This window comes from Takifugu flavidus, chromosome 19, assembly GCF_003711565.1.
Source record: "Takifugu flavidus isolate HTHZ2018 chromosome 19, ASM371156v2, whole genome shotgun sequence".
In the NCBI taxonomy this organism is placed as follows: domain Eukaryota; kingdom Metazoa; phylum Chordata; class Actinopteri; order Tetraodontiformes; family Tetraodontidae; genus Takifugu; species Takifugu flavidus.
In genome coordinates this window covers 4,284,820-4,312,594 of record NC_079538.1, presented here as the reverse complement: position 1 = coordinate 4,312,594, position 27,775 = coordinate 4,284,820, and the positions used below count along the sequence as shown (strand labels likewise).

General features: G+C 48.1%; 4 protein-coding genes and 1 long non-coding RNA gene across 6 annotated transcripts in view; 3 read left to right on the top strand and 2 right to left on the bottom strand.

Moving 5' to 3' along the window:
- Positions 1-11,588, bottom strand: part of LOC130515783 (nesprin-2) — a 30,610-nt gene extending 19,022 nt beyond the window's left edge. The window contains exons 1-26 of the mRNA XM_057016271.1: positions 11,154-11,588; positions 10,239-10,394; positions 9,930-10,171; positions 7,824-9,846; positions 7,418-7,752; positions 7,198-7,342; positions 6,257-6,457; positions 5,904-6,163; positions 5,697-5,826; positions 5,445-5,588; positions 5,150-5,281; positions 4,858-5,040; positions 4,615-4,752; positions 4,212-4,397; positions 4,004-4,114; positions 3,728-3,910; positions 3,360-3,458; positions 3,073-3,132; positions 2,620-2,937; positions 2,328-2,543; positions 2,166-2,252; positions 1,373-1,525; positions 1,101-1,301; positions 798-887; positions 307-486; positions 1-167 (exon numbers count right to left, since the gene is read on the bottom strand). The exon at positions 1-167 is cut by the window's left edge and continues 4 nt beyond it. Coding sequence (XP_056872251.1) covers positions 1-167; positions 307-486; positions 798-887; positions 1,101-1,301; positions 1,373-1,525; positions 2,166-2,252; positions 2,328-2,543; positions 2,620-2,937; positions 3,073-3,132; positions 3,360-3,458; positions 3,728-3,910; positions 4,004-4,114; positions 4,212-4,397; positions 4,615-4,752; positions 4,858-5,040; positions 5,150-5,281; positions 5,445-5,588; positions 5,697-5,826; positions 5,904-6,163; positions 6,257-6,457; positions 7,198-7,342; positions 7,418-7,752; positions 7,824-9,846; positions 9,930-10,171; positions 10,239-10,394; positions 11,154-11,291 — 6,278 coding nt within the window. The 5' untranslated portion in view covers positions 11,292-11,588. The remainder of the gene's footprint in view (positions 168-306; positions 487-797; positions 888-1,100; positions 1,302-1,372; positions 1,526-2,165; positions 2,253-2,327; positions 2,544-2,619; positions 2,938-3,072; positions 3,133-3,359; positions 3,459-3,727; positions 3,911-4,003; positions 4,115-4,211; positions 4,398-4,614; positions 4,753-4,857; positions 5,041-5,149; positions 5,282-5,444; positions 5,589-5,696; positions 5,827-5,903; positions 6,164-6,256; positions 6,458-7,197; positions 7,343-7,417; positions 7,753-7,823; positions 9,847-9,929; positions 10,172-10,238; positions 10,395-11,153) is intronic.
- A 1,715-nt stretch (positions 11,589-13,303) lies between these two features.
- Positions 13,304-15,526, top strand: LOC130515776 (uncharacterized). The gene is made up of 7 exons (XM_057016261.1): positions 13,304-13,865; positions 13,927-14,126; positions 14,263-14,577; positions 14,645-14,782; positions 14,863-14,920; positions 15,048-15,126; positions 15,302-15,526. Exons 1-6 carry the CDS (start codon positions 13,625-13,627, stop codon positions 15,074-15,076), a joined length of 981 nt encoding a protein of 326 aa, XP_056872241.1. The 5' UTR covers positions 13,304-13,624; the 3' UTR covers positions 15,077-15,126; positions 15,302-15,526.
- Positions 15,527-15,569: 43 nt separating this feature from the next.
- On the top strand, positions 15,570-17,206 carry atp5mj (ATP synthase membrane subunit j). The gene is made up of 4 exons (XM_057016269.1): positions 15,570-15,726; positions 16,657-16,780; positions 16,877-16,897; positions 17,078-17,206. Exons 2-4 carry the CDS (start codon positions 16,657-16,659, stop codon positions 17,089-17,091), a joined length of 159 nt encoding a protein of 52 aa, XP_056872249.1. The 5' UTR covers positions 15,570-15,726; the 3' UTR covers positions 17,092-17,206.
- A 635-nt stretch (positions 17,207-17,841) lies between these two features.
- Positions 17,842-27,078, top strand: gareml (GRB2 associated, regulator of MAPK1-like). 2 transcript variants are annotated; one of them, XM_057016249.1, is made up of 7 exons: positions 17,842-18,185; positions 20,124-20,264; positions 22,221-22,351; positions 22,500-22,611; positions 22,718-23,568; positions 23,918-24,087; positions 25,396-27,078. In XM_057016249.1, the coding sequence occupies exons 1-7, from the start codon at positions 18,074-18,076 to the stop codon at positions 25,991-25,993; spliced, it is 2,115 nt and encodes a 704-aa protein (XP_056872229.1). In that variant the 5' UTR covers positions 17,842-18,073; the 3' UTR covers positions 25,994-27,078. The 2 variants fall into 2 exon arrangements, with proteins under 2 accessions (XP_056872229.1, XP_056872228.1); XM_057016248.1 differs by having other exon boundaries at positions 17,843-18,185; positions 22,446-22,611.
- LOC130515785 (uncharacterized) lies at positions 26,323-27,737 on the bottom strand. Its single transcript, XR_008947255.1, has 2 exons — positions 27,600-27,737; positions 26,323-27,529 (listed from the first exon to the last, which is right to left on the bottom strand). It is a non-coding gene; the product is annotated as an uncharacterized LOC130515785 (long non-coding RNA).
- Between the last annotated feature and the right edge of the window lie 38 nt (positions 27,738-27,775).

Genomic DNA, 27,775 nt, shown 5'->3' with positions numbered 1-27,775 from the left:
ATCCTCTGCTGGGAAACCACCTCCTGGTCCAGAATCCTTTGCTGCAAACATCTGGCTCGGACCTCCAGCTGAGTCCACTCGGCCCCCAGACTCACGAGCGCTTTGGGCTCTCGTTGGAACAGATTCTGCACAAATGCCACCTGAGAGTCCAGGACATGCAGGAGCTTCTGGAGAGACAGAAGATCTCCGTAGTCTCCACATTAAAGAAAGGTGGCAAAAGTAACTACAAAGGATTTGTACTCTGTTGCCTCCCACCTTTGAGAGGGGAGCAGGTGAACAGTACAAACCCAAAGCACCCTGGGATACCTGCTGCCTGCGGAGAGCTGCCTCGGCCCCAGCGCGGCTGTGGACCTGGCTCAGTCCTTCGGTCAGGCAGCCCTCCCCCTGCTCCAGGAGGCCACCTATACCCCGAAGCAACGAGCGGGAAGCTTGCAGCAGCCCGGCTTTCTCACCTGGACCCTCCTGGACGCGTCGGCCAAGAATGAGCTGTAAAAAGATGGACAATGATTTAATGCAATAATATTATATAATAATGACTAGTGAGTAGCTTATAATGTTATTAGCTTAAAGCTATGTATGGGCTAGCACCTAACTGCATAGACTTTTGCAGATTTTATCATTATTTGTAGTAGAAGTAATGGGAGGATATTTTATTATATTGTTATTTTGCTAGTACTTTTTATGAACAATTGTTTTTTGCTAATGTTAATATTTCCAATGTATCTAATGCAATCAGCGTGATCCACACACGCACACACACACACACACACACACACTTCGATTCTACCAACAATTACCTCCATAATGGGGCTGTCCATCAGATCGGGGAATGTCCAACAAGGTTTTAGATCGAACACATCACAAATGTTCAGCAGGTTGTTGAGCTCCTGTTTCACAGTTCAGGAAGTTCACTGTTAAGATCCTCGATAAAAGGAAAATGCGAAAAGTCGCACACTTTGGTGTCGAACATGGGCCCAGTCAGCACGTTGACGCTGCTTTATTCAGGCATCAGAATTATTGTCACTGTTTCAGACGGAGAATATTTAAACACTGATCCTGATGAGGCGACTGCAGCTGTGCTCTGTAGGTGTGTTTCTGACCTGATGTTGGCACGGAAGGTCCAGCTGCTGGCTGAGCTGGCAGCAGAGGGGGGTGCAGCTCAGCGGGACCATGTCCAGACAGTCCTGAAGAGACCTGAGGCAGCGCTCGGCCTCCGGATGTTCCCTCGATATACGGGGCAGGATCTCTGACCTTACTGCGGCCATCAGCTCAGACAGCTTCAGCACCTCTGTCGACAAACACTGGTGACGAGATTTAATCAGATACGGACTGGAAACGTGTTTGGGACGTGCAGCTGGAACGGGCCAGTCACCTCCTGCTGGAGCAGCCTCAGCTGACTGCCATCGTTCCTGGCATCGGAGGGCTTCAAACCGGAGTCCGTTAACTCGGTCAGACAGAGGAGGACGCTTCTTACGGCTCTGAACATCTCCTCGTTCAGATCAGGATGCAAACTGTCGGCCCCCCTCTGAGACAGCAGCAGAAACACGTCAGTCACTTTCATTACTGACGCCCCTGTGAGCAGAGTGCACATTAGGCTTAAAAATACCAAATTGGGACCCCAAAAGGGATAAAGGGGTTGTAGTGTCTGAAGAATGTGTATTGTTCCCTAGCAGATCCCGATTTCTGCTGAGGATCTTAGCTTTAGAGACCTTATCTTCTTCAGCCATCCTGGCACCATATCAACATGTTCCATCTGTGTCCTATGTTGTTCCTCTACTCCTGATTTGGTCAGGGGTTTGCAGGGGTCACAAGAAAGGAATGTGTTTACTTGACCATATATAAGGGGCTACCGAACCAAGCACTTCGGAGATCTCCACCATCAGGACCAGGAAACCTCCCTCGGACAATCTGCGGTGTCCGATTGATACCTGACTTTTCTCTCCAATAAACATCTCTCATAACCAAGTCGGTGTTTTCGAAGATTCCTTTTAAATCAGCACATCTCTACTATCACCAGAAGAAATTTACCACATGGTTAAGACGAGACGAGAAGAGTGACAGTTTGAACCTAAAAAAAGCGCTAATTAGCATTAGGTGGCTAGCTTTAAGCATCAGCGCCAAAGTTGCTAGTTTCACCTCTTAACCTCAGTAACAATTAAACGTACTATTTGTCTCAACATGGCAACAGACTCCTGCGTCCTCCAGAGAGCTTCACAAGTGGACCTGGGAGACATCAGCATCCTGCGTGAAACCTGAGGGGACAGAAACCTTTTCAAAACAACCCGTGGTGAATGATGTAGCTGCTTCTCCAGCCTCACTCCTCTTACATCCTGCACACTCTCTCCTCCCTCTGAGCCGATGCTCTGGCGTTCCTCCTTCACCTGTCCTAAAGAGGCCATCTTCTGGGAGATTTGCATGAAAAGTTGTCTCCAGCTCAAATCACCTCCTTCACACCCATTTCCTTGTCCTTGTTGAGATGTGTCCACTGAAATGTTTTGATCGTCTCTGTCGTCTTTTTGTGGCACGTCTACATTCTCAATAACCTGGAAAATGGACATTTAAAACCAAATAAAGCTAAATCTTCTTCAGTGTGCTTGTTCTTTTTCCACAAATGCTCACCTGGTCCTTTCGGAGGTCAACAGTCGGGGACAAATGGACCTGTCCCTTCTCTCTGACGGCACCTGATGCTTCGGCAGCACTAAACGGGCGTCCAGCTCCCTCTAGGAGCGGGATTTGAACCCCGCTGAAGGTCAGGTCAGGTGTCCCAGCAGTAATCTGACACTCAGCTGGCCGACATTCATGAAGAGACTCTTTGTTGCCACCGCCGTCGGGAACCACCGTAACGGAAGCGGTCTCAACCGTTTCTGCATTACTTACACCTGCAGAAACGTTTACACTCGTCTCCATTTCAGGAATAAGCTCTCCCCCGTCCAGTATCTAATAGATTTAAATAGGACGAATAAACAAAACCAACCATCATTGTTGCAGGGATGTGAACAAATTTCAGATTATAAAACATTGCAAAGAAGGATTAAATGTCCAACATGTCCATATATGATGCAGGACTTTTACCATGTGGTCTGATCGCCTTAGAAGTTCCTCGTTGTCCTCACTTTGTTTCTCTTCCAGGTCCTGAAACATGATAAAAAAAGCTAATTGAAACCTCATATATGGACACACGCGCCCCTGGGACACATATGTGGGACGCTGTCTGCATGTCCGCGTCTCCGAGGGCAGCACGTTTCACACAGCTGCGTGTGACAGCGAAGAGGTGAACAATGGATCACCGAGTCAGCCACGTAAGACCGGAGAGGGCGTAAATAAGGAGGCACACAGGGATGTGTTTATCCAGGCTTTACCTCAGGAATGCTACAGGTTAGCGTGTCAGAGGACGAAGAGTGACAGCTCTTGTTCTCCTCGTCTGGATCGGACATTACAATTGGCTCCGGCTCTTGAGACTGAAGGGGAACGAACGAAAGTTTGATTTACTCGACCAAATTTACCTGTCGGGGAGAATTCATCCTCTCATTGAGCGTCCCATTAGCGCCACGCTCAAACAGCACTCATCAGAGTCTACATTTCTGGATGGGTCTTCTAAAAAGCTCTAAATTCCTCTTCCAAATTTTTTTTAAATACATCAAAAAATCCCATTTTCACACCTACAAATCAAATCTGATGGATATTTTGTGCACCTGTCATGTATGTTTTCCCGTAAAGGCACAAGTACCTGCAGCTGCATGGACTGTTGCTCGGTGAGCTGCTCCAGCTCCTGGACTGTCTGCAGGAGCTGTTGAGCTCTGGAGAAGATCAGCAGGCTCTCCTCTGCTCCCTGAGGGAGGTGAAGTTCTCCTTTGCAGCTCTCCACCTCCTCCAGCGTCCTTCGTATGGACGCCATGTTGGTTAGAATGACCTTCAACATGTAAGAGAAGAATGTAACTGACCCTTAGGTGTTCCATCTGTATCGGAGGCTTTGAATCAGTGATCAGTAGCAGCACACAATCACCTGTTGCTCCCTTAGACTTAAGCTGGAGTTGTCAACAGACGACAAAATAGCTTGAATCTTAGCAACGTTGTTGTCCAAGGTCTTCACCTCTTCTTCCATGGCCTCCACCTCCTAAAACGTAGATGTCACATGTCAATATTTTCATTGCCAGCGTCGTTTCTACCCGAAACATCCAACTATGGCCGAAACCCGATGCTGATTGTTTTACCTGAACAGCCTGAACAAAAAGCTCCAGCTGCTCCAGGATGGTACGCTGCATTTTGTGGACTTGCTGGTCGCTCTGCTGCAGCCTGTCCTTCTGCCAGCTCATGTTGCACACGGAGCAGATGTCATCTAGGACTGCCCTGAAGTCCTGCATGACGAGTCTGATCCGCTCCGAATCATCCAGCACCAGCTGCAGACCAGTTCCCAAACCAAAGTCAGCAATTCAGCAAAGGGACATTTTATAGGATCCACAACCTCGAAGGACAGTTTGAGGGTCAAGACTTGTTCAGGTTAGGGTAAGGAGGTTAGTTGGGTTGGTTTGGCTTCGAGGATTGTGTCTATAATGTGTGTGTGTGTGTGTGTGGGTGTGTGTGTGTGTGTGTGGGGGGGGGGTTATTGTTCTAGACCTGAAGGGAGTTCGCGTGGTTCTGCAGGTTTTTGGCTGTTGTGAAGCTGCAGGGGGCATAGAGCCATGACTGTGCCTCCTCCAACCAGCAGGTGGCACTGTACAGTATACCGTCAAACTCCTGAAGACAGGTGGGGATCTGGCGTGGGAAAATTAGATCACACTCCAGAGAAATAACGGCTTTGATAATAACTGGCCCTATGTTCTAATCCTGCGGGGCGAAAACGCCCCCAGAATTCCTCACCTTTCCCAGGAAGGCCGTGCGTTGTTCGGCCATCTGCGCTGCGTTCTGGTAGAGCTGCAGCGGCCGCGTGAGTTGGTCCACGAGTATGTGGGCTTGATCAGGGTGATCCTCTGCAAGATCCTCCACCTCATTTTCCAGGAGCATCAAGCGGCTATGCCAAGCATCCAGCTTATCCCACACATGCTGGGGAACAAGAAAAAGAGGATCTGATGTGCACGATCTGTCGATATGAAGCTGTTATTGAAGAGAAGAACGTTATCGGGTACAGAATGACACACGGACGAAGGGACACCTTGAGTAGATGTTGTGCTTCGTCCACTGTTGGGCTCTGCTGCTCCAGTAACACCTTCACGGTCTCCAGGCTAGATTCCAGCTCAGCCACTTGAGAGTCCAGCTTCCAAACTGGGTTTTTCTTCCCTGTGAGCTTTATGAAAACACATTAATGAGCTACCCAAACATTCAGTTGTCCCAATCATCTAGATTACTGCACAAGGAAAATATTTGGAGGTAGTCTCAGACTATAGAAAATATACCTGTGTTTGATGCATCGTAAAAGTATAAGCAACAGGAAAGGTGGTATCAGTTACCCTCTCCTCTTCCTTTTGAATGGACAGATGAGCTTCGTCTAGTCTTCTGCAGATATCAGCCGGTATCACAGGGTAGCGGATTTGCGCCCTCTCTCTGATGCGCTCTAGTTTGGCCCTCTGAGACGACAACTCTTCTCTGAATTCCTGCAGAAATTGAAAAGAAACGGGGATTTTCAACACAGTTAGACCTGCAAGGATCCCTATTTTGCCAAAAGGTGAAAAGTGACATTCTCAGCAACGGAGGAGCCTGACCTGATGTCCCAGTGAGGAAAGAACGGCCGCCACCTGTTGCTCCACCTCTCCTATCTCGTCTTTGACCTCCTGTCGCTCTCTCACCTCTGCCTGGGCTGCAGCTAACACCAGCAGGTTTCTCTCCTTTAAACTGTGGGGAGCAGGAGCCCTTCAGCATCTTTGGCTTAAGAGAGGGGTTATTTCAGAAATATATGACAGAATTCACACCTCATTACGCTCTCTCGGCTCATCGCCAGGGTTTTGCCCACAGGTCCGGGACTGAGGGGCTCCTGAGATGTAGAGGAAATGAGAACTTGCTCCATTCGATGCTGCAGGGAGGCCAGGGCCTGCTGCTGCACCTGCAGGGCTGCCTGGTGCATTTCAGCCCGACCCAGAAGCTCCTGAGGATCCACCATAGTGAAACTCACAGTGGAGGTGTCGAGAACATCGGCCTGCAGCGTATTCAGACACCTATGCGACTCCTTTATCTACAGAAAATGCAACAGCCATGCATCAGAATGGTAAGCTCATCAATATGGGCGTACTGAGAGGATCTCTGGGTAAGTTCTGGTGAAACTCACACTTGCGGTAATGTCTCGCCACTCGTTTGCTCTCTGTTGTGCGTGGGCCGTCAGGAGGCCAATGCCACGTCGCAAACACAGCCAGCGCCTCCACAGGGCTCCCAGTTCGCCACCTTTTCCAACTCCACAGCCCTGCATGGGACATCCGGCCCTCAGTTCTTCGATTTGGGTGGAGACGCTACGGAGATCTTCCATCAGCAACTGAAAGAGGTCAAATTTGGTATCAATCTGGCTGGAATGTTCCTAAAATGCAATGGTCAAAGACTTCTAGTTGCTCCTGGGACGAGTGCGCGCCATGAATTTTGTTTATTTTCTGTCCAACTAAAAGCTCTATTAAATGAAGGTGGCATTTGCATTAAAATTCTAATCACATTGGTCATAATTACAATAATAACAATGCTACCACACACTAACCACAGCTAATGCTTGTGCAAACTGCCCTAATTTGATCATTTAGACATTTATCCTGCATTTATAGCACCCAAACGTTGAACATAACTATATTTATATATATAAAAAACTATTCATTTTAAATAAATCGATCATTTTCTAGACATGTTCCCAACCAAGTGAAACCATGGGTGTGTCATGAAGTTCAGAATCATGCACGTGAGGTCTAATTTAATGATTTAATGGTACCATCCACACAAGGATACTAAGGAATGTAAATGTAATACTGGTCACTTTGTAGGTCAGGCTGGTCGAGCATTAGAGGGAAAATGAAATGATAACTCAAAGTAGTGGATTTAATGAAGCCCATCCACATTTGTAAATCAGAAAAATAAAATAGAAATCCAGCAGCAAAGAGATGGATGAGCCAGCAGATCAATCTATATATAATATATAAACTACATATAATGGGGCCTTTCTGAGTCCATCAATGATGGCCATAGAGGCTGAAGGGTTCAATGGCAGCAACTACCCATGTCCTTCCCGCCTACCGTAGCTGCTTCCTGTTGGCCGACACATTTCTCGAAGGATGTGGTTTTTTCTGCAGCCCATTCTGAAAGTTTGGTTTGGAGCCCCGACAGAAGCTGCCCCAGAGCCTCGTGGCACTTCTTGTGGCCTCGTTGTCTCATTTTGCACCTGTTAGAAGTTACCTTTAATTTCACTTGGGAGAAAACGGAACAGAAACCATTGCGTCACAATGAAAGCCAGTACCTCTGCAGCGATTCCAGTCTGATCTGAGCTTGGGCCTCCATTATGGCTCTTCCCACTGTCAGCTGACTGAGGATGCTGATGTGGAGCTCCTCGGTGTCTGGGCAGGACAGGCAGGATTGCTGAGGCAGCAGCCCTGAGAGGTGACTGATGTGAGCCTGAAATCCAGCTTCCAGAGCTTCCAGAGCTTGTTGAGTTTGTTTCTGTTCCTCGGTACAATCAGAAAACCCTCCAGGAGCTGTTAAGAAGGTGGCTTCAGCATTATGGAGGAAACTGATCGCTCCCTGAGCAGCCCAGTGGTAGTCTTTCAAGGATTCTCTGGCCCGAGACAAACTCTCCTGTTGAAGACACATCATTTGGGTAAATAAACTTTAGTGAAATAAACCATGAAAGTGATGATCAAGCTCACCATTCTTAACTGGCACTCATGCTTGGCTGCACTCTTGAGAGCGTAAAGGTCTTTGGAGTTTTTCTTCTCGATCTTCTCCTTCTGTCCCAGACCTTCCAGTACCCTCACGCCACACTCCAGATTTCTCCAAATAACCCAACATCTTTGCAGTTTGATGTCTATGACCTTCTCATCTGGTTTTACTGGTTCCACTCCCCCCAGTTCTGCTCTGATTTTTTGCAAGTGCTCAATAAATAAAGGGAACTCAGATGAGAAATCCAGGCCCAGCAGAATCTTGTTCTCTAGATATTTGATATCTTCTGTGATGGAATGTTCCCAAGAGCCTAGGGTCTCCACATTCTGGATAATTCTTTGTCTCTCTGAATGAAGCTCCGATGGGGACAAGTCCTGAGCTATGGCCTCTAATTGGTCTGCTGCTTCCTGACACTGGGTCTTCACCAGAGGAAGTTCGACCAAGAGCGTCTGGCACAGTCTGAACCTCTCACCCACGCTAACGGTGGTAGCTTTTACACACTGTGTCTGCTCCCTGGTGATGCTGATGGATTCCTCCATTTGTTTCCTAAGGTGCAAATATTTGTCTTGCTCATAGGCGTTGACACTGAGAGCTTTGCACTTGTCTTGCAGTTCTCCAATTGTGCAGAGCAGAGAGCTTCGTTTGGTTTCCTGGCAATGCTGAAGCTCTTGAACCTCCCACTGATGCTCGATCAGCATGTGCATCAGGTGCTCCAAGGTCAAAATGGTTTCGTGGCTTAACGGGAATCTTTCCTGTTCTAACGCAACAGAAATCTGCTGTAAACTGATCTGGATATTGGACAGTTCCTCCTCTGAAGATCTTCTCTTAAATATCAGCTCCTCTAATTCCCAGCAGCTTGCTTTCTCGTGAGCTACTAATCCATCTAACACGGCCCAAAGGCCTGAGAGACGATTCACAAGGTAGTGACTTTCTCCTGGACTCAAGTCTGGGGATATTTCCCTGCAACTATCCATCACTGCTTCTAACTGTTTCATGTGGTTCTCTAAATCCACTGTGGATGATTTGATACTTTTTAGCTCACTCTCTAGCTTGCCGAGGTCCGCTTTGGAAATGCTGTCAACGTGGGTGTAGGGGTCCTTTTTACCAACAATCTCGACCAACCAGGCGTCCATGTTAGCGAGTTGGAAGAACAGCTTCTCCCTGTCCTCCAGATTTTTCTTCATGGTGTCCAGAATACATTCCAGGTTCTTGTCTACAGTTTCATACAGGCCCACCGTTGCCTGCCAAAGCTGGAAAATTTCTGCTTTTTCCATAAAAACATCTTTCATCTGCTCAGATTCCACTCTCAGTTTCAATCTCTTGGATGAAAAATCAGTCTGAAATTTCTTCATCTCGGCGATCTGCACATAAGCCTCCTCTGGAAACAAAGCTAACTGTGGTCCAACAGCAATGTGGTTTTCGGCCTGTTTCGCCCACTCGATCCACTCTTGGATTTGCTTATTGGCCTTAGCTGTCAAAGTACCATAACAATTGTAGGTACTTGTGTCTAACTTGCTCTTGGTAACACTTATTAAAGACTTCAGATCAAGAAGATTGTGGATTGTCTCGTCCTTCTCTTTCTGTCCCAACGAAATAAGAGTAAGAGAATCTAATTGGGCCTGAAAGCGCAGACAAAGCTGATTGTACAGTTTCAGCTCAGCTCGAAGACAAAGGTAACCAAAAGTGTTGTGGCCTCGGAATCTAAGCTTCTGCAGAGCTTCAAGCTTGGCTTTAAGCTCCCCTATGTTGTTTATTAAAAGAGAGTGCTGACAGACGGTGTTGGAGGCGTGCCAAAACGCTCTCTTGATGCTTCCTACTAAATGTCTCCATTCCTCCTGGACATCTCCAAGCTGGGCTAGAAGAGCCCCAGAACTTTCTGAATCGCTCAAGTGCACAGACAGTTGGCTGCCTAGACAGAGAAGCTCTTCCAACATCCCTTTTTTACCCTCCATAGTCTGCAGCAGAGCCTGGAGTCCGTCGGCTTGAAGGGCACTGCTCCCCAAAGAGTTTCTGCCAGAACCAAAAATGCAACCGATCAGGCCACCAGAGCAGATTTCTCAAGCTAAACGTATGTCAGCGAAAGTCTTACTCACAGGTTCATTTTGTCCTTCTCGCCTTGCACAACCTGCAGAAAAGCCCTGATGACTTTCATCTTTTTGTGATAGTCTTTGACCTGACCCAGCTGTGTTGCTTTGACGTGCACCGTGGCAGAGGCATCCAGCAGGGCATCGCCCCACTGTCCTTCGACACGCTTCAAGCTATCTGGGTCACAAACCCTGGTGGCCATCATGCTTTTCATTGCACCCACTTGGTCCTGCACACAGCACTGGAATTCCTGTGATAGAGCAGATGTTTGATTCGGTTTTAAACTGAAGTACGCTACAAGAACATCAGTACACTACCTCTGCCTCCCGCACTTGTCCCGCCATTGCGATGAGATCGAGTTGAGCCGGTTGATACCGGCAGGCTAGAACTCTCCGGACAGTTCGTGCTAACCGAATTTCCGGTTCATCTGAAGAGAACTGCAGGTACCAATTCAAATCAATGTGTGGTGACCTCTATAGCAGTGAGGGGAGAGAGGTAACGATTAGTACCAGCGAGAGTACAGTCAAATCACATGATGCCGCATCCTTGAGTCCAAACAGAGGGCTTCACAGCCCACCAAAACCATAAAACATGTTTGGTTTATGTCAGGTATGTCCAAGCCCAGTCCTCCAGGGCCATAACCCAGCCGGGTTTTCTGTCCAATCAGGTTGAAAATGCATTGGGTGGGATAGAAAACCTGGCTGGATTTTGGCCCTCAAAGACTGGGGTTAGGTACCCCAATCACTGTCCATGATGGGTGGCTTTGGTAGGACCCACAGATGATGTGTTTAGTGACCTGGATGTGGGCCGAGATTCTTGATTCTGTTGATCTCGGTCCGTTTGTGGCATCTATAACTTAACGTTAGTAAAATCTAACTGGAGGCTCAAATGGGTGGCGTCTCATACTGCTGAAGATGTTGTCATGGGGATCACTGTTTCCAAAATAAGCAACACAACTGAAGCCGCAGTTCAGGGACTTTAATTAAACCCACTTTGAAGGAAACGTGATTCTTCTTGTGGGCTTTCCTGTCAGCAGTCTAATACACAAATATTAATGAGAGCATCACTCCTTCATCAATCAGACTAAAAAAATAAAAAACAAAGCAAACCATTTTTGTCTTTTTGTTGTTCACAAAGTGTGCACAGTTAAAGCAATTTGCCCTGTGAAGACTCTGTAATAGTGGCAGTTTTAAAAAAGCAACATGGTTTTCAATAGAAAAGTCAATACTCACATTGATGATGTTGCTTCTTTCCACCAGGGTTTGGATCTCAGACAACATACCCAGCATGCTTTGCACGCCGTAGCTCTCCGCTGGCCCACCTGCGATCTCCCTGCCTGCCAGGTCCAACACTCTCTCCTCAGGCTCCATGTTTGTTTTGGCCTCTGCGGTTACTCACAGTTTGTCCGAGACAGGGGTGGTGTCACATTTTTCTAACCCTAACCCTTACCCATGTTTGTCCTCAGTTAATAACAGAGCTTCCGATTCTTCCCCGGTGATCACACGGCTGCCCGGCCACTCTGTGGAGCTCATTCAAGAATGTGCATGTGGAGGGAGTAGCCTGCCCTGAGGGAGGGACGCTGGTATACAAATGCTTTCCTTGCTCCTTGAAACAGAATCCTGAGGAATCGTCTGTTAACACTGGCCGAGGGAAGACAAAAACGCTGGAGCTCTATCACAAAGAGGGGAGGTGCCTTTTGAAATATTTTGCACATGACTAAGGAGTGACTTTCCCTGTGCATACAGGTGGAGCAGGTGGAAGATTCTACAATGGGTTTATGATCTGCTCTTCCAATGAGCGTGGCTGTCCCACTGTTGCCGCTTTAAAGTCACATTAGAGGGCAGAAGCCAGATAGTAAAGAGATTAGAAGGAAGATTTTAGAGAACAGTGTGGTTGTGTTATCTCTCTCCATAATTACAGGAGCTCTTGTGAGAATTCCCCAATGCCTTTGGGGACAGGGGCAAAAAGGGCAGTCCTGAACTTGAGAACATATGGGAACAAACTGTAACAAACACGGTTCCTCCGCAGGGTTGGAAGTCCGTCTTCTGAACATTTGACAGGAACAATTTTCCATTTTCAAACGCTTGAGCTGACGTGGCTACAATCGTGCTGCGGCACCGCCAGTCATCAAAAAGACAAATCTGGACCTGTCTGTTTTCCCCTACCATTTGTGTCCAATGTCTCAGAGAGAGCAGCTTCAAACCAACTACAGCCTTTTTAGGAGGTTTAAGGAAAGCTTCCGGCCGGGTTTAGGCCATGTCATGTCACTGCAACTGCTCTTTGAACAACCTGAAACAGTCTGCTGCTGATCTTGGTGCGATTTCAGACTGTTGTCAGAAGCAGCTTTTTCCACTAACAAATGTGGGCTGAGGTAAAAACCTTTCTGCCCTGCAGAGACTTTGACTTGCAGAGTTATTCATGTTTCTGTGGTGCTGTGATGATCATACAGTGCCAGTCTTCTCCACCAGCTACCTGTCCAGTTCAGGGTTAAAGATTCAGAAAGAGGAAAAATATCCAACAAATTCAGTGTGTGGATCGTGGGAGGCTGCTGGTGCTGTCCAGGGTCTCTCCTGCACTGCCATCTCCTGGATCTACAAAGCAAATGAAGCTAGAAGAGCTATTTCCTGTCATTAGATACTGCGAAAACTAGGACGGGGCGCTGAAAGAGGAGCTGTGGAACTGTATGAGGAAGTCTGGACCGGCAGAGAAGTATGTTGCTGTGGGACGGACACGTGTGAGAGCTGATGAAGGAGTTCAAGGTGGAGGTAGGACTGCATCAGGAACCAGCCCTGAGGTGGCGGTCTGCCCCGGAGACGAGAGGCATGAAGGTGAGCTGAGGTAAGATAGAATAGGTGCGTCAATCAGAAGGTTACAAGGGTTTGAGATGAGCACACGTGGAGGGTTTTAAGGTGCAGGTGCACGTTGGAAGAGGTGGATAAAAGTGTAAATGGAGACGGAGGAAGACGATCTGCTCATATTTTATATCTGACTGACTTCTGCCATTATGGAAAAAGTTAATAGTTGAATAAGTCACCTGACACCTGAGTAGTTTTGCTGCATTTTTATTGACATTGGCCGATGAAATATTAGTGGATTTAAGTATCATATCAAGAGGAATTAATAAAAATAGCTGACAGGTCTGAAAGGTCAGTTTTTGTTTCGTGGAAGTGTTTGAAAAAATAAATCCATTTCTTTCTTGTGGCTTTCAGCAGTTTTATTTCAGTTTAACTGAAGCTCTTTATAATATTAATAATATTGTGGAGTATTAATCGTGATGAGTCATGATGAGATCCTTTAACCAAAGAACACCCACTTTATTTTAGATTTCTTCCAAAATATGATGAATTATGTTTTCCAGACCGATCAACATACTGATCTGATCTGTTACTTTTTAAGCTCCAATGAAGATTATAAAAGGTGATGTTGACATTTACAGAAATAAGAAATAAGAATCTCCAAGTTAAGATATCAAAATATCAAGCATTCCAAACAATGAATATAAGGTGTAACTGAGGACACGCTGCAAGGACTTGAAGCAGAGCAAACCAAAGCAAATTGTAAAAAAAGATGAAAGATGAAAGCAAACATAAAAGCTCAACTATGTACAAGGTGAGTTTGGCTTTTTAAATGTATTTGGGCAACAGACACAGTATTAGTACAGGCTTGAGCTCCGAACAGCTTCATCCATATTTACAGATTTAAAATGCAAGAAGTGCAAGAAGAAACCATAAATTCGTCCTCGTCTTCCTCCTCCTCGGCCACGTCGTCGAGCGATGAGGACATGAGTAGAGAGTCGATTCCGAGTGAGAGAACGTCACAGTGTTCCGATTCAAATCCCAGTGAAAGGTCAGACAGGGAAGAGGCCAAAGCCCGGCCGTTAGATTCTGCAGCGTCACAAAAGCCGAAGCAGCCAAAGGCTTCAGCTGCCGCTAACAAGAAGAAAGGTAAACGCCAGTTTGTGAGTCCTTGTCCAGGTGTGTCTGCTATTATTTATATGTATATTAGCAGGGTTTGGGGCTGTGCCACCAGAGCGCCAGAAGCCTCGTGCAGGCGGCTCAACAGCCAAGAAGAACCCAACTCTTGATGATGCAAATCTAAAGAGGCTGGCGAGTCAGGAACTGCAGATCAAGTCTTTAAATAATCTGATTGTTGAGCTTCAAAATGAGAATGATCGCATCAAGGTAGAGAATCGAACACTCCGACAGGTGAGGCCGTTTGTCCTTCAGTTGGGCTTTAAAATCAGTTCCTCGACCTTTGCCCTTTATTTGATATTAATAAGGAAGCTGTTAATGCCTTCGTATCGCTGTGTCTATGTGGTGTCCCATCGTTTCCACGATGCAGGTTCAAGGGCGTCTGCAGCTCAAAACTAAATTGGAAAAAACATTAGATGAGGTGACGGCCCAGCACGTCCAAGACACGCACGTGCTCAACGAGCAGCTCAAACGATACAAAAAGCAGATGCGAGCGGCTGAGAAGATGATAAGGGACAAGGACGAGCGGCTAGCAAAGCAACAGAGCGAAATAAAAAAGAATGAGGAGAGCCTCGCACATATGAAGGGGGTGCTGGCTGAGAAAGGCCTGGAGACCAGAGACGAGCTGCTACGAGAAATCGACCGGCAGAAGCGGCTGGCCCAGGACGCGGACGAGAAGGCTGCGGTAGGTCCGCTCGCTCAAGCTAACTGTTCGCTGAGGAATTCCTAGAAGTGTACTGTTGCTTTTGTAGGAGGTCGGACGGAAAGCTGAAGAGATCAACAGTCTCCATCAGAAGATCCTGCTGGCGGAGAAGAGGAAAACAGAAGAAGCTACCATGAAAGTTATCTACCTGCTGAAAACTGTGCAGGATCTCAACCGCAGGCTCATGGTCAGCACACGCAACATGACAACAGCAATAGAGAGGAAGAAGGTGTGACGCGTTGTTCCGATGCTTTGCTTTTTCCTCAGATCGAGGAAATGGTCCAAAGAAACATGAACATTTACGCTAAAGCAAAGGCAGAGAAAGGTAATGTTCATTTTCTCTTCTATACAGCACTGCTTCATGTCTCCTTTATCTTTTGGGGGGATCTGCCCCTCTGTTTAGAAAGCCACTGGCATCAAATAGTGACTATTCTGTATCATTTGGTTCACAGAGGCCAGTGCGGAGGCCAAGAAGACCTAGAAGACTCCAGACAAAATGAAAAGACCTTTGGTGAATCTCCATCATCAACTGTAACTACACTTGACTCCCCTTCCAAATGCTGTTATATTCTCACTTTAACTGAAGAGGTGCTTTAATGGTGTGTTCACCTGAACTCCAGAGAACCTCAGAATAACAAAATGTGTTATGAGTCAAATGTGTTCAGACCTGCACAGACAGAAGCTAATTCATGTTCATTGTCCACAGAAAATAGGCACCACAAGACAGCAAGAGTGAAACAAAAAAAAGATGACAAGGAAAACCACATAGAGTGGTGAAGGCCAATCACCTCTGTGCAGACAGCTGCTGCTCAACACCAGAGAAGAAGCCTGTTATCCTGAACCATCTCCTTCCATTGACATGTAATACATTGCATTCAACAATGTATTAAACAGCATGAAACTGTAATAAATATTAAACCTTTAAAAACCAGATTATGGGTAAATCACCATAGGCAAATCCACATGCGGTAGTTTTGGCAGTTGCACGTGATGCCCGTTTGGTGGCGCTGTCCCCAAACGCATGAACAAACCATTTCCTGGCTAAACGTAGAAGAAGAAGTCCTTGCGCGACTTTGACTGGGACGCACAATCTGATATCTTGACCTTCCTTCCACTGCGATACTCTGAAAGGTAAAAAAAAGGGTTTGCTGCTTTAAAAGAATGTAGTTTACTTGTAATTTAAACGCAACCAGCAAAACATGAATTAAAAAAAGCGCAATAACTTCACCATTCATATGTGAGCTGCCTTCAAAGGCGTATTTACTTGGTTAGCTAGCGTCCTGTTAAAGCTACTCGGGTAACTAGCCGCCTTTAAACACGCGATATTCAATTCTTTCGAGATCGTGGATAAGAATCTTCAACAAAAGCAGCATATTCTCTCGTTACGTCTGCCTGGACGCGTTCACATTCGTATTTTTGCTGTTAACGCGGACTCAAAAGCGCATTGGAGTTAGCAGCAACAGTATTGCTGCTCGTCAATGACGGGTCGCCGGTATCAGAAGAACTCTGGCTCAGAGTTCGGTGCTGTTTCGAACCGTTGGCGTTCGGCCTGGGACAGCAAAGGCCGGTCCGCCTTTCTTCTCATATCCTAATAAAATGTTGTTTTCTAATATTGTCAACGTTCTTTAGCCCTTCAGGTCACATGTCTGATGGTTTATTATAAGCATAATATGTTATTTTCCATCACACCAGAAAAGGTACAAATGTAAATAAGACATTTTTGACTTGACTGGAGGTTGGGTTTATCTGGGCCTTTTCAGAAACAACCATCTAGGTTCTAGTGAGCTGCATGAGACCAAATCTACCGCCCAGAGTGTCCAGCTCAGGCTGTGGAAGCCTGTAGGGCAACAGCAGGGCAGAAATGTGAAGTTACTGTAAGAATGAGATTATTTCATTCCGCTAGATGTAAATATTGGTGGGTTCTAACCTGAGCTGGTATCTCCAGGGTCCCTGTTGCTGCTGTAGGCCTGCGCGCTAAAATCCACCCATGTCCAGTGAAAACGTGCTTTTTCCAACGTGTGTAAAGTGACATAGGTGTGAATGCGATGTGCGTTGTCACAGATGGCCGGACGGGTGTTTGCTAATTGGTGGAGTAAGGTGGGCCCTTATTACACAAAGGCGTACCAGGAGATGTGGGTCGGCATCGGCCTCATCGGGTTCTTCTACTACAAACTCTCCTATGGCGGTAAGTGCTGAACTATTAAAATGAGTCTTTAAGCTACTGTAACAGCTCCCGTTAAAGGCCTAAACTAACAATTTCCTGGCGTTTTGGTCATTTTAGGCAAAAAGGCTGTGAAGAGCCGTAAGTACCCCAACACCTTTCCTTATTTGCCCTGTGTGATGGGATAAACAAGCAAATTATCTCATGCTGTCCTCGTAATTAAATCATCGGGGAGAACGTGTGTGATGAATAATGAATTCACGACAGCATCACAGTGGATCCCACACTGGATCTTTAAAGGCTTGTGTGATCTCTCCGCAGCGCCGGCCCACTGAGGACCCGTCCTGCCCGCCACCCTTCCGCCTGCTGTCAGATAACACCCCAGCTGTTCCTGCAGTCCTCATAATTTGCTTTGTGTTAATATGGAAACAATAAAGACGCTGTCCCACACTTTTAGCGCTCTTGTGTGCTGTTTTTGGGGCTGGTTTTTTTTTCTTTTTTCAGTGTCAATCCACATGATTTGCTCATTCGGAGGCACCTGCTCAGTGTTGCCGTGTAGAATGGTTGAGTCATTAATATCTAGTCTTTCCAGGCTCAAAGTTAAACTTTGACTGACTGACCCGGCTGTGCAGCCAGCAGCACCGTCGTGTTTGGTCGGACATTCCTGGAAACCAAAACGTATCACTGATGTATCACTTGGTCACAGCGGCCTGCGTGTGCACGGAGTGCGCTATATAAAGTGTGACCCCAAGAAGAGTGTGGTCAGGACTGAAGAGGCTCCAAAGAGAACGTCTCCATCTTATGTGTGAGCCATAAAGGAGATGTCACCGAGGTTAAAGGTTAAACACCTGGGGCGTGTTGCTCGGGATGCGTGTGTCTGACCCGGCTCCGGTCGTGCTGCGTTTAAAGCCTCGCGTGTTGCCACTGGTCGGTGTGTTTGCGTGGGCAAGAGGGCAGAACACCTGGATACTGCCCCGGAAGATCTGTGGGAGTATCTACTGCCCCGATTAATGTTAAACTACACAGAAGCAAAGTCTGACGTTACTCAGCGAGTGTGGGAGGCGGATACACACACACACACGCACACACAGAGAGAGAGAGAGAGAGAGAGCGCAGCCTCGCGCGCCCTCCCTCCGCTCGTGCGCACCGGCGGTGGCTGCGTTCGCCTGCCTCGCGCTGTCGGTCGGACATTCAAACATGGCGAAAGTCCTCGACTTTAAAGCTCCCCCATCACTCTCCTCCGCCTCCGCTCCGCCGTCCTCTCCGGCTCCATCCCCACCATCCACATTATCTCCGCTACCGTGATGACCCGGAAGGATGGAGAAGTTGTCGGCGAGCCTGTCGGAGATCACTTGGAGTCCGTTGGCGCTGCCGTTGGACGCGGTGGTCAGCAAGTTCCGTCTGCCCACTCTGGTCCGCCTGGCCCACGGTAAGAGGCGATGTTCGGCCTCCGGCACGGTCCCTGAAACTTTGTGCGCGGTGGTTCGTGTTTGCTGCAACTGTTGGCCGAACATAGTGGCTTTTAGGTCGTTTTACTCTCGTCAGAATCTGCCTCATTTTGAGGATAACGGCGATATTTCGGGGGATCAAAACGCTTATATGCGCCATCTTTTCGCAGTAAGGTGTGTTTCCAAGAGCTTCTTGTGTTTAACAGCACAATGTTAAACAATTTAATGTGAATATGGGAATTTTCAATGCGTTAAAGTCCTATAGTAAAGCTTCGTTTCCGGTAGGTTTTTCAAAATAGAGCCGGTGACGTTAATAAAAAAACAAGAAATTGGACAAAATTCCCCTAAATAATGAAGATTGAACAGAATATAAATTACTCTTTGATCAAAGCAAGGTGCAAATCTCTGAAAAAGTAATGTTTATTGCAGCATAATTTAATTGAAGTTAATATTTCTTAACAGCCTGCTATGATTTCCACATTAAGTAATTTATCGCCAGCTCTCTTTTCCTTTACGCGTTCTTCAATAATCCGTTATTTTTAGTTTCAGCATCGATGCACACTTTAACTTCACCTTCCAGAAAAGAATGATCCAGAATTTCACGTTCAAGAAAATTGTTGGCAGCTTTTAGAATTGTGAGAATATAAAACCCACAAAACTAAATGTGGCTTTCCGATAATAACTTGACGCGAGCCACAAAATCTAAGAGGCTTTCGGATAAATAGCTCAGGATTCCGAGCTTTTATTTCGGCACTGAAGTCGCGGTACATCCGGTCTCTGTGGTGACCAACACTAACTTCATTCTTGGGTACCGACTCGCGAACTTAAATACAACATGGACCTTCTCTTCTGTCATATTTTGTCCACTTCCACCGCGGAGGGTTTGATGTCTTTAGTTTGGGAACCCTCGACGGGTGTCGGAGCCAAAGTTGTTCCGGGCCTCCGAGTCCCGGAAAGCCACAAAGTGTCTGTTGTGCTGCTGAAGTTCTTTTCACATGCAAATGCTGTAATCTGTCGGTGAATGTGGCGAATACTAACGAGAAGAAAAACCTCCAGCTTTTTTTTTTTTTTTTTTTTTTTTTTAATTTGCGGACTGGAGCGCGCGAGCCGCTCCGCGAGAATGACGCACCTGACCGGCGGCGCGCGTGCATTTATTGCACAACCGCGGTAGGCGCTTGTTGCCCCACTGGTGCGTGTTTGTTTGCGAAGTTTAGGCCGTCACTCGCGTTCGGGTTAGTTATTCAACCGGATGTGACGTCAGCATCTCGCCACACATTGACAACAATCAGAACTTCACAGGCTCTAAAATGACTGTTGTTCTTTACCTAGTGCGCAAAAGTCACGTGATGTAGTTTATAACCTAACTTTTACTGATAATCATGTGTCGGTATATCACAGAATCCACCACACCGGGTGTGTTGCTACTACATGAAGACCTACACGGCTAAATGAGGCTAATCAGCTAATCCCCAAAAACATGTAAATTACCAAACCGTTGCTATTAGTGCTGCATATCAGCACTTTTATTTCTTCTTCTTCATTTATTCATCAATCTGATGATGGGATCCAGCAGGATGAGGATCCACAGCTGTTCAGCAATGACAACAAAAGTGGTGCATCCATGTGATCTCTGTGTGAGCTGCAGCGATTGAGTTGTACCCCTGTGCTATCAGCAGAAATCAATGCCCTAGTGTGACATGGTGGCCCTAATGAGAGCCGGAGAGCTGTGTGAGTGGATATGTACGGGGGTTGGCTAATAGCTGGTTGCCAGGTTGTGATGAGGAGGTTAAGCGTGAGCCGTCAGCGATGGTGGTAATTATGGTTTGTGGGTTCTGATGTGATGAGAAGTACAAAGTTTTGTGGTACGTCCTCGACTGTTTTCTTTGTTTCCTGATTCCTGGGGCTTGCTGGCATTTCAGGTGAATGTGTGGAGGGTCTGTCTGAGGAGGACGTGGTGCTCTTACACTCCTGTCGCCAGTGGACCACAGTGACTGCACACAGCTTAGAGGAGGGACACTACGTCATCGGCCCCAAGATAGACATCCCTCTGCAATACCAGGGTGAGCACACGCACGCGCACACACACATCACAATTTACAGAGTGTTATTTTCCTATAAATCGGGTGTAATCTTGAAAGATGCAGCTCTGTTGTGTAGTGGCAGGTGGAAGACAATCAGACCAGAGGCGAAGGATCAGGATGGGCTTTAGTGCGACCCTCCCAGAGGATACTATATGAACAGCCCTGTTTAAAGGGCGACGCACACCCAGATATTTGGGCCGCTCACCTCACACACAGTGTTGAGAGGACCTCCTCTGCGCTCCACTGACTCGTCTTCCTGCTGAATGGGTCGAGTCATTATGATCTCACTGCTCGGTCTGGCTGATCATTCACCTTACTCGCTGTGTAACTGGATCCTAATGCCTCCTCCACACCGTTTTCTTCATTGATGGACTGCCGCTGATGTCACCTCATACTTCTGCCGCCTCTCCGGCTCATTTTCAGAAGGGCTGAATGGACATTTGGGTGCAGGCTGGCTTGTTGACATCATCTCCATTTCAGACTTTTCTGCCAGTTGATGTCGAGCGCATGTGACCGCCGACGCTGGCAGCATTAGCTTTAGCTCCCAGTTCTCAGACTCCAGCTAATAAAAGGATCTAGATGGGTTTGATTGGAACCAATAGTTGATGTCATGAAGGTAATGCGGTCGCTCAGGTGGAATCCTGCAGCGTTCCGTTCAGCATTAATGACCAAACTCTGACTGTGTGCCTCTTTAAATGTGACAGGTGAGTTGTTGTTGTTGGAGCTGCCGCCGTCGCCACTGATGAGCTAATGTCTGCGTGATGACCTCATACAGGAAGTGTAAATAAGCTTAGGAGGAGAGCAATATAGGTTTCCCCATGGGGATCAACTACAGGATGCTCCCTCCTCCCCCCCCCCCTCTCTCTCTCTCTGTCTCTCTCACCATGCATGAGAGAATGACCATTTTAGGCTGGAGGACAACAGAAATGTGGAATAACTGGGTTTTAAAGAGACCAGCGGTGCCCCCGTGGAAGAGTGTAGGTTGAATTCCACCTTTATTTTCTGTCCCTGATTATGTCGCTGTTTGGATCTTTTCCTTCGTCTCCAAAAACATGCAGAAATGAAGGATTTAATTCCGCTCAACTTTGTCATCAAGCTTCTCTCATGAGAGGTTGCAGGAAAAGAAGCTGGAGGAGGTGGAAAAAGAGAATGTTTGCTGTTGTGTTAATAGAGATCTTGCTTTCGGTGCTCTCCCCTCTATCCAGGACACTTATGGCAGCACTGTCACTTTGTGGGGGGGGGGGTGACTCTTTGGTGGGGGTGTGAATTGCTGGCAGTGGAGGAGGAAGCGTGTAATGAAAGGGTGAGATGGGGAGCAGGGTTTGGTATTCTGCTCTGTCCCCCAGAAACAACAACAAACCCTTCCTCATCTCTCTGTCCCTCATTCATACTCTTGACTTGGTGACGCTGATATTGGGGTTAACTCGGTTAACTAGTGCCGGTAAACCCATGAATGTGGGACGGTGACTCCAGCGGAGCTGGTTGTAGCCGCGTCTTCGCCGGCTGACAGGAGCCAGAGCGGAACAACAACAAGTTTCAGGGCAACTCGGGAGTTTGGAAAAGATAGAGACATGAACGAGTGTGCGAGTGTCTCCATGGTGACGTGTCTCTGCGCTTCCAGAGAATGGGGGGCCTTTATTGGTTGCCATACCAACCCAGTCAGCTGTTGATTGGTTGAGCGCTGGTGCCAGGTCATAGGTCACGGAGGTGTCTTTGTATTCTTTTATTCATGACTTTGTGTGTGTGTGTGTGTGTGTGTGAGTGTGTGTGTTCAGTAAATCAGGGGATGTTAAAAAGAACAAAACCACTTTTCATGACATTGATTCAGCAGGTTCCCCCATTTTCTTTTTCATCTCTTCATCTTTCTTTCCTTCCACTTCGACCTTCCTTCCTCCTTCCCATTTCACTTCCTTGTCCTGTCCTGCTTCTCTGTAGGGAAGTTCAAGTTGTTGGATGAAGACCGAGACGTCAGAGATCCCGTCCAGTACTTTTCCAGCGTGGAGGAAGTAGCGGGCGTCTTCCCGGATCGCGTGTTCGTCATGGAGACCATCACGTTCAGCGTCAAGGTCAAGCCGCTGTCCGTCTGTTTGAAGGCGATGATGTCAGATGTGACGTGTCTGAGCTTCACCTGCCGACTGTGCCTTCCTGTGTGTGCCGCAGGTGGTGTCAGGTGAGTTCAGCGAGGACAGTGAACCTTACAGCTTCACTCTGCAGGCTGGAGATGAGCTGTCACTCATGGGGAAGGCCGAGCTCCTCTGCGCCACGCCCTCCAAGGAGAAGGCTGGCTTGACGGCGCTCCTGAGACGCCTGGGAAAGACTCCGAGGAGTAAGTGATGCCGAGTGAAAGCCTTTTCCGGAGTTCTTTCTCCAGTTCTTTGGCTCCTTGTTCACGTCTTCCCGGTTAATCCAGCGGCGCGTCTGTGCCCCGGCAGGTAAAACTCCCTGCCTGGTCTGTATGAACCACCGCACCAACCAGAGTCTCAGTCTGCCCTTCGGCTGCCGGGGACGCTTCTGCACCCGTTCCCCTCTGGAGCAAGGCATGCTGGGAGGGGAGCACACGGTGCGCAGCATCATCGAGAGGGTCCGCCTCCCCGTCAACGTGTCCGTGCCGTCCCGGCCGCCGCGTAACCCCTACGATCGCCACGCCGTCCGCGAGGGACACAGGTACAAGCTTCTGAACATCGTCAGCAAGACGGTGGTGCTCTGCATGGTGCTCCGCCGACAGGAAGTCTCCCCCTCCCACTTCCTGCTGCTGCGCTGCATGCCGCGGTTCAACGTGGCCGAGGCGTCCGTCCACGCCGCCGCCCTGGAGAGCCTCCTGCTGAGGCACGCCTTCGACCCAGACGCCTACTCTCGCGCCGTTCGGGAAACCAGGCCGGAACTGGAGTGCATGACGGAGGAGTGCGTGAGCCCCCGCCGCTCCCGCCTGTGCGTGTCGGGGCACGACGCTCTGGCGCCCGCCCTGCAACACCTCTCCATGTGCGGCTACTCGGGCGGCGTGGCGGACGGCCAGTCTCAGCGATGCAGGGACTCTATAGGAGAGCGACTGGGGGAGGGGCCTGGCGAGGAGCGGGAGTACGTAACTCCTGATTGGACGGAGGCTGAAATGAGGACCAGTGAGGAAATACCTTACGAGGAACTTTGGACCAATCAGAATCCAGAGGGCTTGGGGAAGGAGCCCAACCTCATCTCCTTCCACTCGTCTTCATCGCTGGACGGTTCTCTAGGAACTGTGGTGACGAGAGTGACCACCCCACCGCCGATACCTCCGAAATCTGATGCTGTGAGTGTCCGTCTGACGTCCCTCCTCTCTCGCTGTCCCTCAGTGTCTCGTCCTGCTCTAGGGTCATCGCACGTTGACCTGATGGCTGCGGGTTAGGAGATCAGATGGTTGGCAAGAACTTCCTGCTTCTCTTCTTGTCTCATAGTTTCAGTTCAGCATTACTGACTCGGTTTAGATGTTTTTAGGTTGATAATCACAGTGTTACGCGTCTATAGGTGGACAAGGTCATGCTAGGTTTGCGCTGTGTGTGTGTGTGTGTGTGTGTGTGTGTGTGTGTGTGTGTGTGTGTGTGTGTGTGTGAGAGAGAGAGTGGATTACACACTGAGTCAGCATTTTATATTTTCCACAGGTGAGAGAGGAGTGTCGCTATTTGATCGCCCCTCCAGTGCCCCCCCGGTGCTCTAAAGGAGGTTCCATTTCTAGCCCGGTCCCCAGCCCCCCAGTCCCACCCCGCTTCCCTAAAACGGCCGCCTGCTCCAGGCTCAACCTCTCCTTCTACTCATCTGGGCTTCAGGACAGGTACAGTCACGCACTGAGCACCCTCCCTCCCTCCATCATCCATCCATCATCCATCCATCCATCCATCCATCATCCATCCATCATCCATCCATCCATCATCCATCCATCCATCCATCATCCATCCATCATCCATCCATCATCCATCCATCATCCCCCATCCATCATCATCATCCATCCATCATCATCCATCATCATCCATCCATCCATCATCCATCCATCCATCCATCATCCATCCATCATCCATCCATCCATCCATCATCCATCATCATCCATCATCCATCCATCCTCCATCCATCATCCATCCATCATCCATCCATCCATCATCCATCATCCATCCATCCATCCATCCATCCATCCATCATCCATCCATCCATCCATCCATCCATCCATCCCATCATCCATCCATCCATCATCATCCATCCATCCATCCATCCATCCATCCATCCATCCATCATCCACCCTCCATCCATCCATCCATCCATCCATCATCCATCCACCCTCCATCCATCCATCCATCCATCCATCCATCCATCCATCCATCCACCCTCCATCCATCCATCATCCATCCATCCATCCATCCATCATCCATCCATCCATCATCCATCCATCCATCATCCATCCATCCATCCATCATCCATCCATCCATCCATCCATCATCCATCCATCATCCATCATCATCCATCCATCCATCCCATCATCCATCCATCATCCATCCATCCATCCATCATCCACCCTCCATCCATCATCCATCCATCATCCATCATCCATCCCCCATCCATCATCCATCCATCATCCATCATCCATCCTCCATCCATCATCCATCATCATCCATCCATCCATCCATCATCCATCCATCATCCATCCTCCATCCATCCATCCATCCATCCACCCATCATCCATCCATCCATCATCCATCATCCATCCATCCATCCATCCATCCATCATCCATCCATCCATCCATCCATCCATCCTCCATCCATCCATCCATCCACCCATCATCCATCCACCCATCATCCATCATCCATCCATCCACCCCATCCATCCATCCATCATCCATCCATCCATCCACCCATCCACCATCCATCCATCCATCCATCCATCCATCCATCCATCCCCCATCCATCCATCATCCATCCACCCATCCATCCATCCACCATCCATCCATCCATCCATCCATCCATCCATCCATCCATCATCCATCCATCATCCATCCATCCCCCCAGGTGATTAAATAAGCGCTCTGACTGGAAGATGAATGAAGTAAATGATTCCTAAAGTTGACCTCACCTTCTTGCTCTTCTGTCCAAGCTGTTCTCCATCTCCAAACGCCCCTCTCTACTGTTACCCCTGTTCTTGGACGGACTACCCCACCACTAACCCTGCCGGTCCTGAGCCGCCCTCCACCGTCTCTGTGGATGGCCCTGCCGCCCCTCACCCCGCCCAGGCCACCTGGGCAGAGCCGTGGGTAGACTCCTTTACCTCTGCACCTCGTCTGAGGCCGCCGCCCCCCCAGAGTCGGTTTGCCCCCTTCGGTGCGTTGAACCCCTTCAACCGGCCGTCCCCCTGCCCGTCACCTGAGCCTCCTGCCAACCCCACGTCAGATTCCTCCAGAGGTGCGGAAGGAGGTGGGACAACCCCGGGGGTGTCTGAGGGGTTGTCCCAGGCTGCTGACGGCAGCTGGCGGCCCCCTGCTGACCTGTCCGTGCTGTCGCTGGAGGAAGTCTCATCCTGCCTGCGGTTCATCGGTCTGTCCGAGGCCGTGGTGTCGGTGTTCCTGAGGGAGCGAATCGACGGCAGCCTCCTGGTGCAGCTGACTGAGGACATTCTGTCACATGACTTCCACCTGAGCCGACTCCATGTGACCAAGATCACACAGTTCATACAGGGCTGGAGACCCAAGATCTGACACACACACGCACACACACACACACACACGGTCCTGGTGATGTGCCTGTTGAACTCTGAGCTCCCCTGAATGTGCCTTCTGCTCTGACCACCTGCTGAGCCACTGACTTTGTTGGGGGAAAGCCCGCCACCCTGTGGCCACAGTGTAGAGGTGTCATATTTACTCTCCAAATGACGGACTGGGATTAGTTTACTAACCAATTGCAGTTGCAGAGAGCTGCTTCAGTTCTCCCCTGGAGAAGATGGTCAACGATGTCTTTAATGTATTTAAACAACTTTAAATACTCTGTGGGTTCGTGTGGCCATTTTGCTGCAGAAAATCTCCCATGAAGGAATTATATGGCTTTATTTTACATAAGAAATGTGTTACAATATTCACAAAACAGTTTAATATGCATTTTTGTGCAGATACAAGCCCATGGTGGGGTTCCCAGACATTAATTGCAGTATAACAGACCATAACTGTCATCGGTTCTGTGGAAACTGTGGACCTCCACCTTCTGTGGGTCGCTGCTGGGCCTGTTGCTTTGCAGTGTTTTTGGAGCAATCCCAATTTTCAAAGTAGCTAATATATAAAAACTATCCTATAGTTGCACAAACATACAACATCTTCAAGAAGTTGAATTATAAAGCAGTATGTAATGAAGAACATGAAGGCTTTTATTGTCAATTACTGGAGTCATGTGACTCTGTCATCTGTTCCAAAAAGGTTTGTTAGCTTGGTTACTAACAATCTATTTTAGCCCCCAAATATCACAATATAGGTGATAAAATGAATAGTAAATAACATATTGTATTAAAGAGGCTGTTGTGGGCACATTCTACTTTTTAAAAACTAAAACGTCTACCTACAAGGAGTACAAAATCCATTAGACTTTGCATATCAGAACTGTTGTCCTCCCATTGCTATGCAAGCTAAAGTTGTCCTAGTAATGTGTGAATTACCAGCTTGTGAATTCCATGACGTTCCCGAAAATGTGACACGCTGGAAAAATGTCAAAAGCTGTGTGATCATGCTCTCTGTGATCGCTGAGATGCAACCACTGTAAGAATATGGATGAAGAAATAAACACAAAGGAAAAGAAAGCAGAATGAAAACCAATATGTTGCTGAAGGATGGCGTCAAGAGCTGCTCAGCGGCGGTCCGGAGGTGTGAGCTTCTTTCCAGAACTCATCAGAACAACATGTTTATATCACTTTTATAAAGATTCGATGACCAGATGAATAGCAGTTCCTCTCTCGTTACAGCTCCATCTAGTGGCCGCGTTTGGCATCTACATCTGCACAAAGCAAAAATATTTTCCTTTACATATTTTGTCACTAGATATCTATACACGTGTTTACTGGACCTGTGGGGTTACTTGGTTAAATTTTTAATCCCGTTTGCCTTCAAAAATGACATCGCCCGTCCAAAGTCCAAACCACTTTTCTTTTTGACTGCACAACAGGTCCAACCTTGAAGAAGGTGGGCGACAGCAGCAGCAGAGGACCCCACCGGGGGCCACTCCCGGTCGGGTTGAGCTCACAGGACTTCACGCTGCAATCCAAAAGAAGAATCAGCACCTGCCTGGTGTTGAAAGGTCAATAATTTCGAATCTGAGACTTACTTGGTACCTTTTTTGACTACATGAGACTGTGGCTCATGACACACTGACGCACAACAGCGAACCTACAGGTGAAAAAGGGGGATTAGTGCCCCTTTAACCGATGCTCACAGGGGCCCTAAAGTGTGCTGAGAAACACGCAGCCTGCCTCGGCATTGCTGCTGACCGTGGCTGGACCA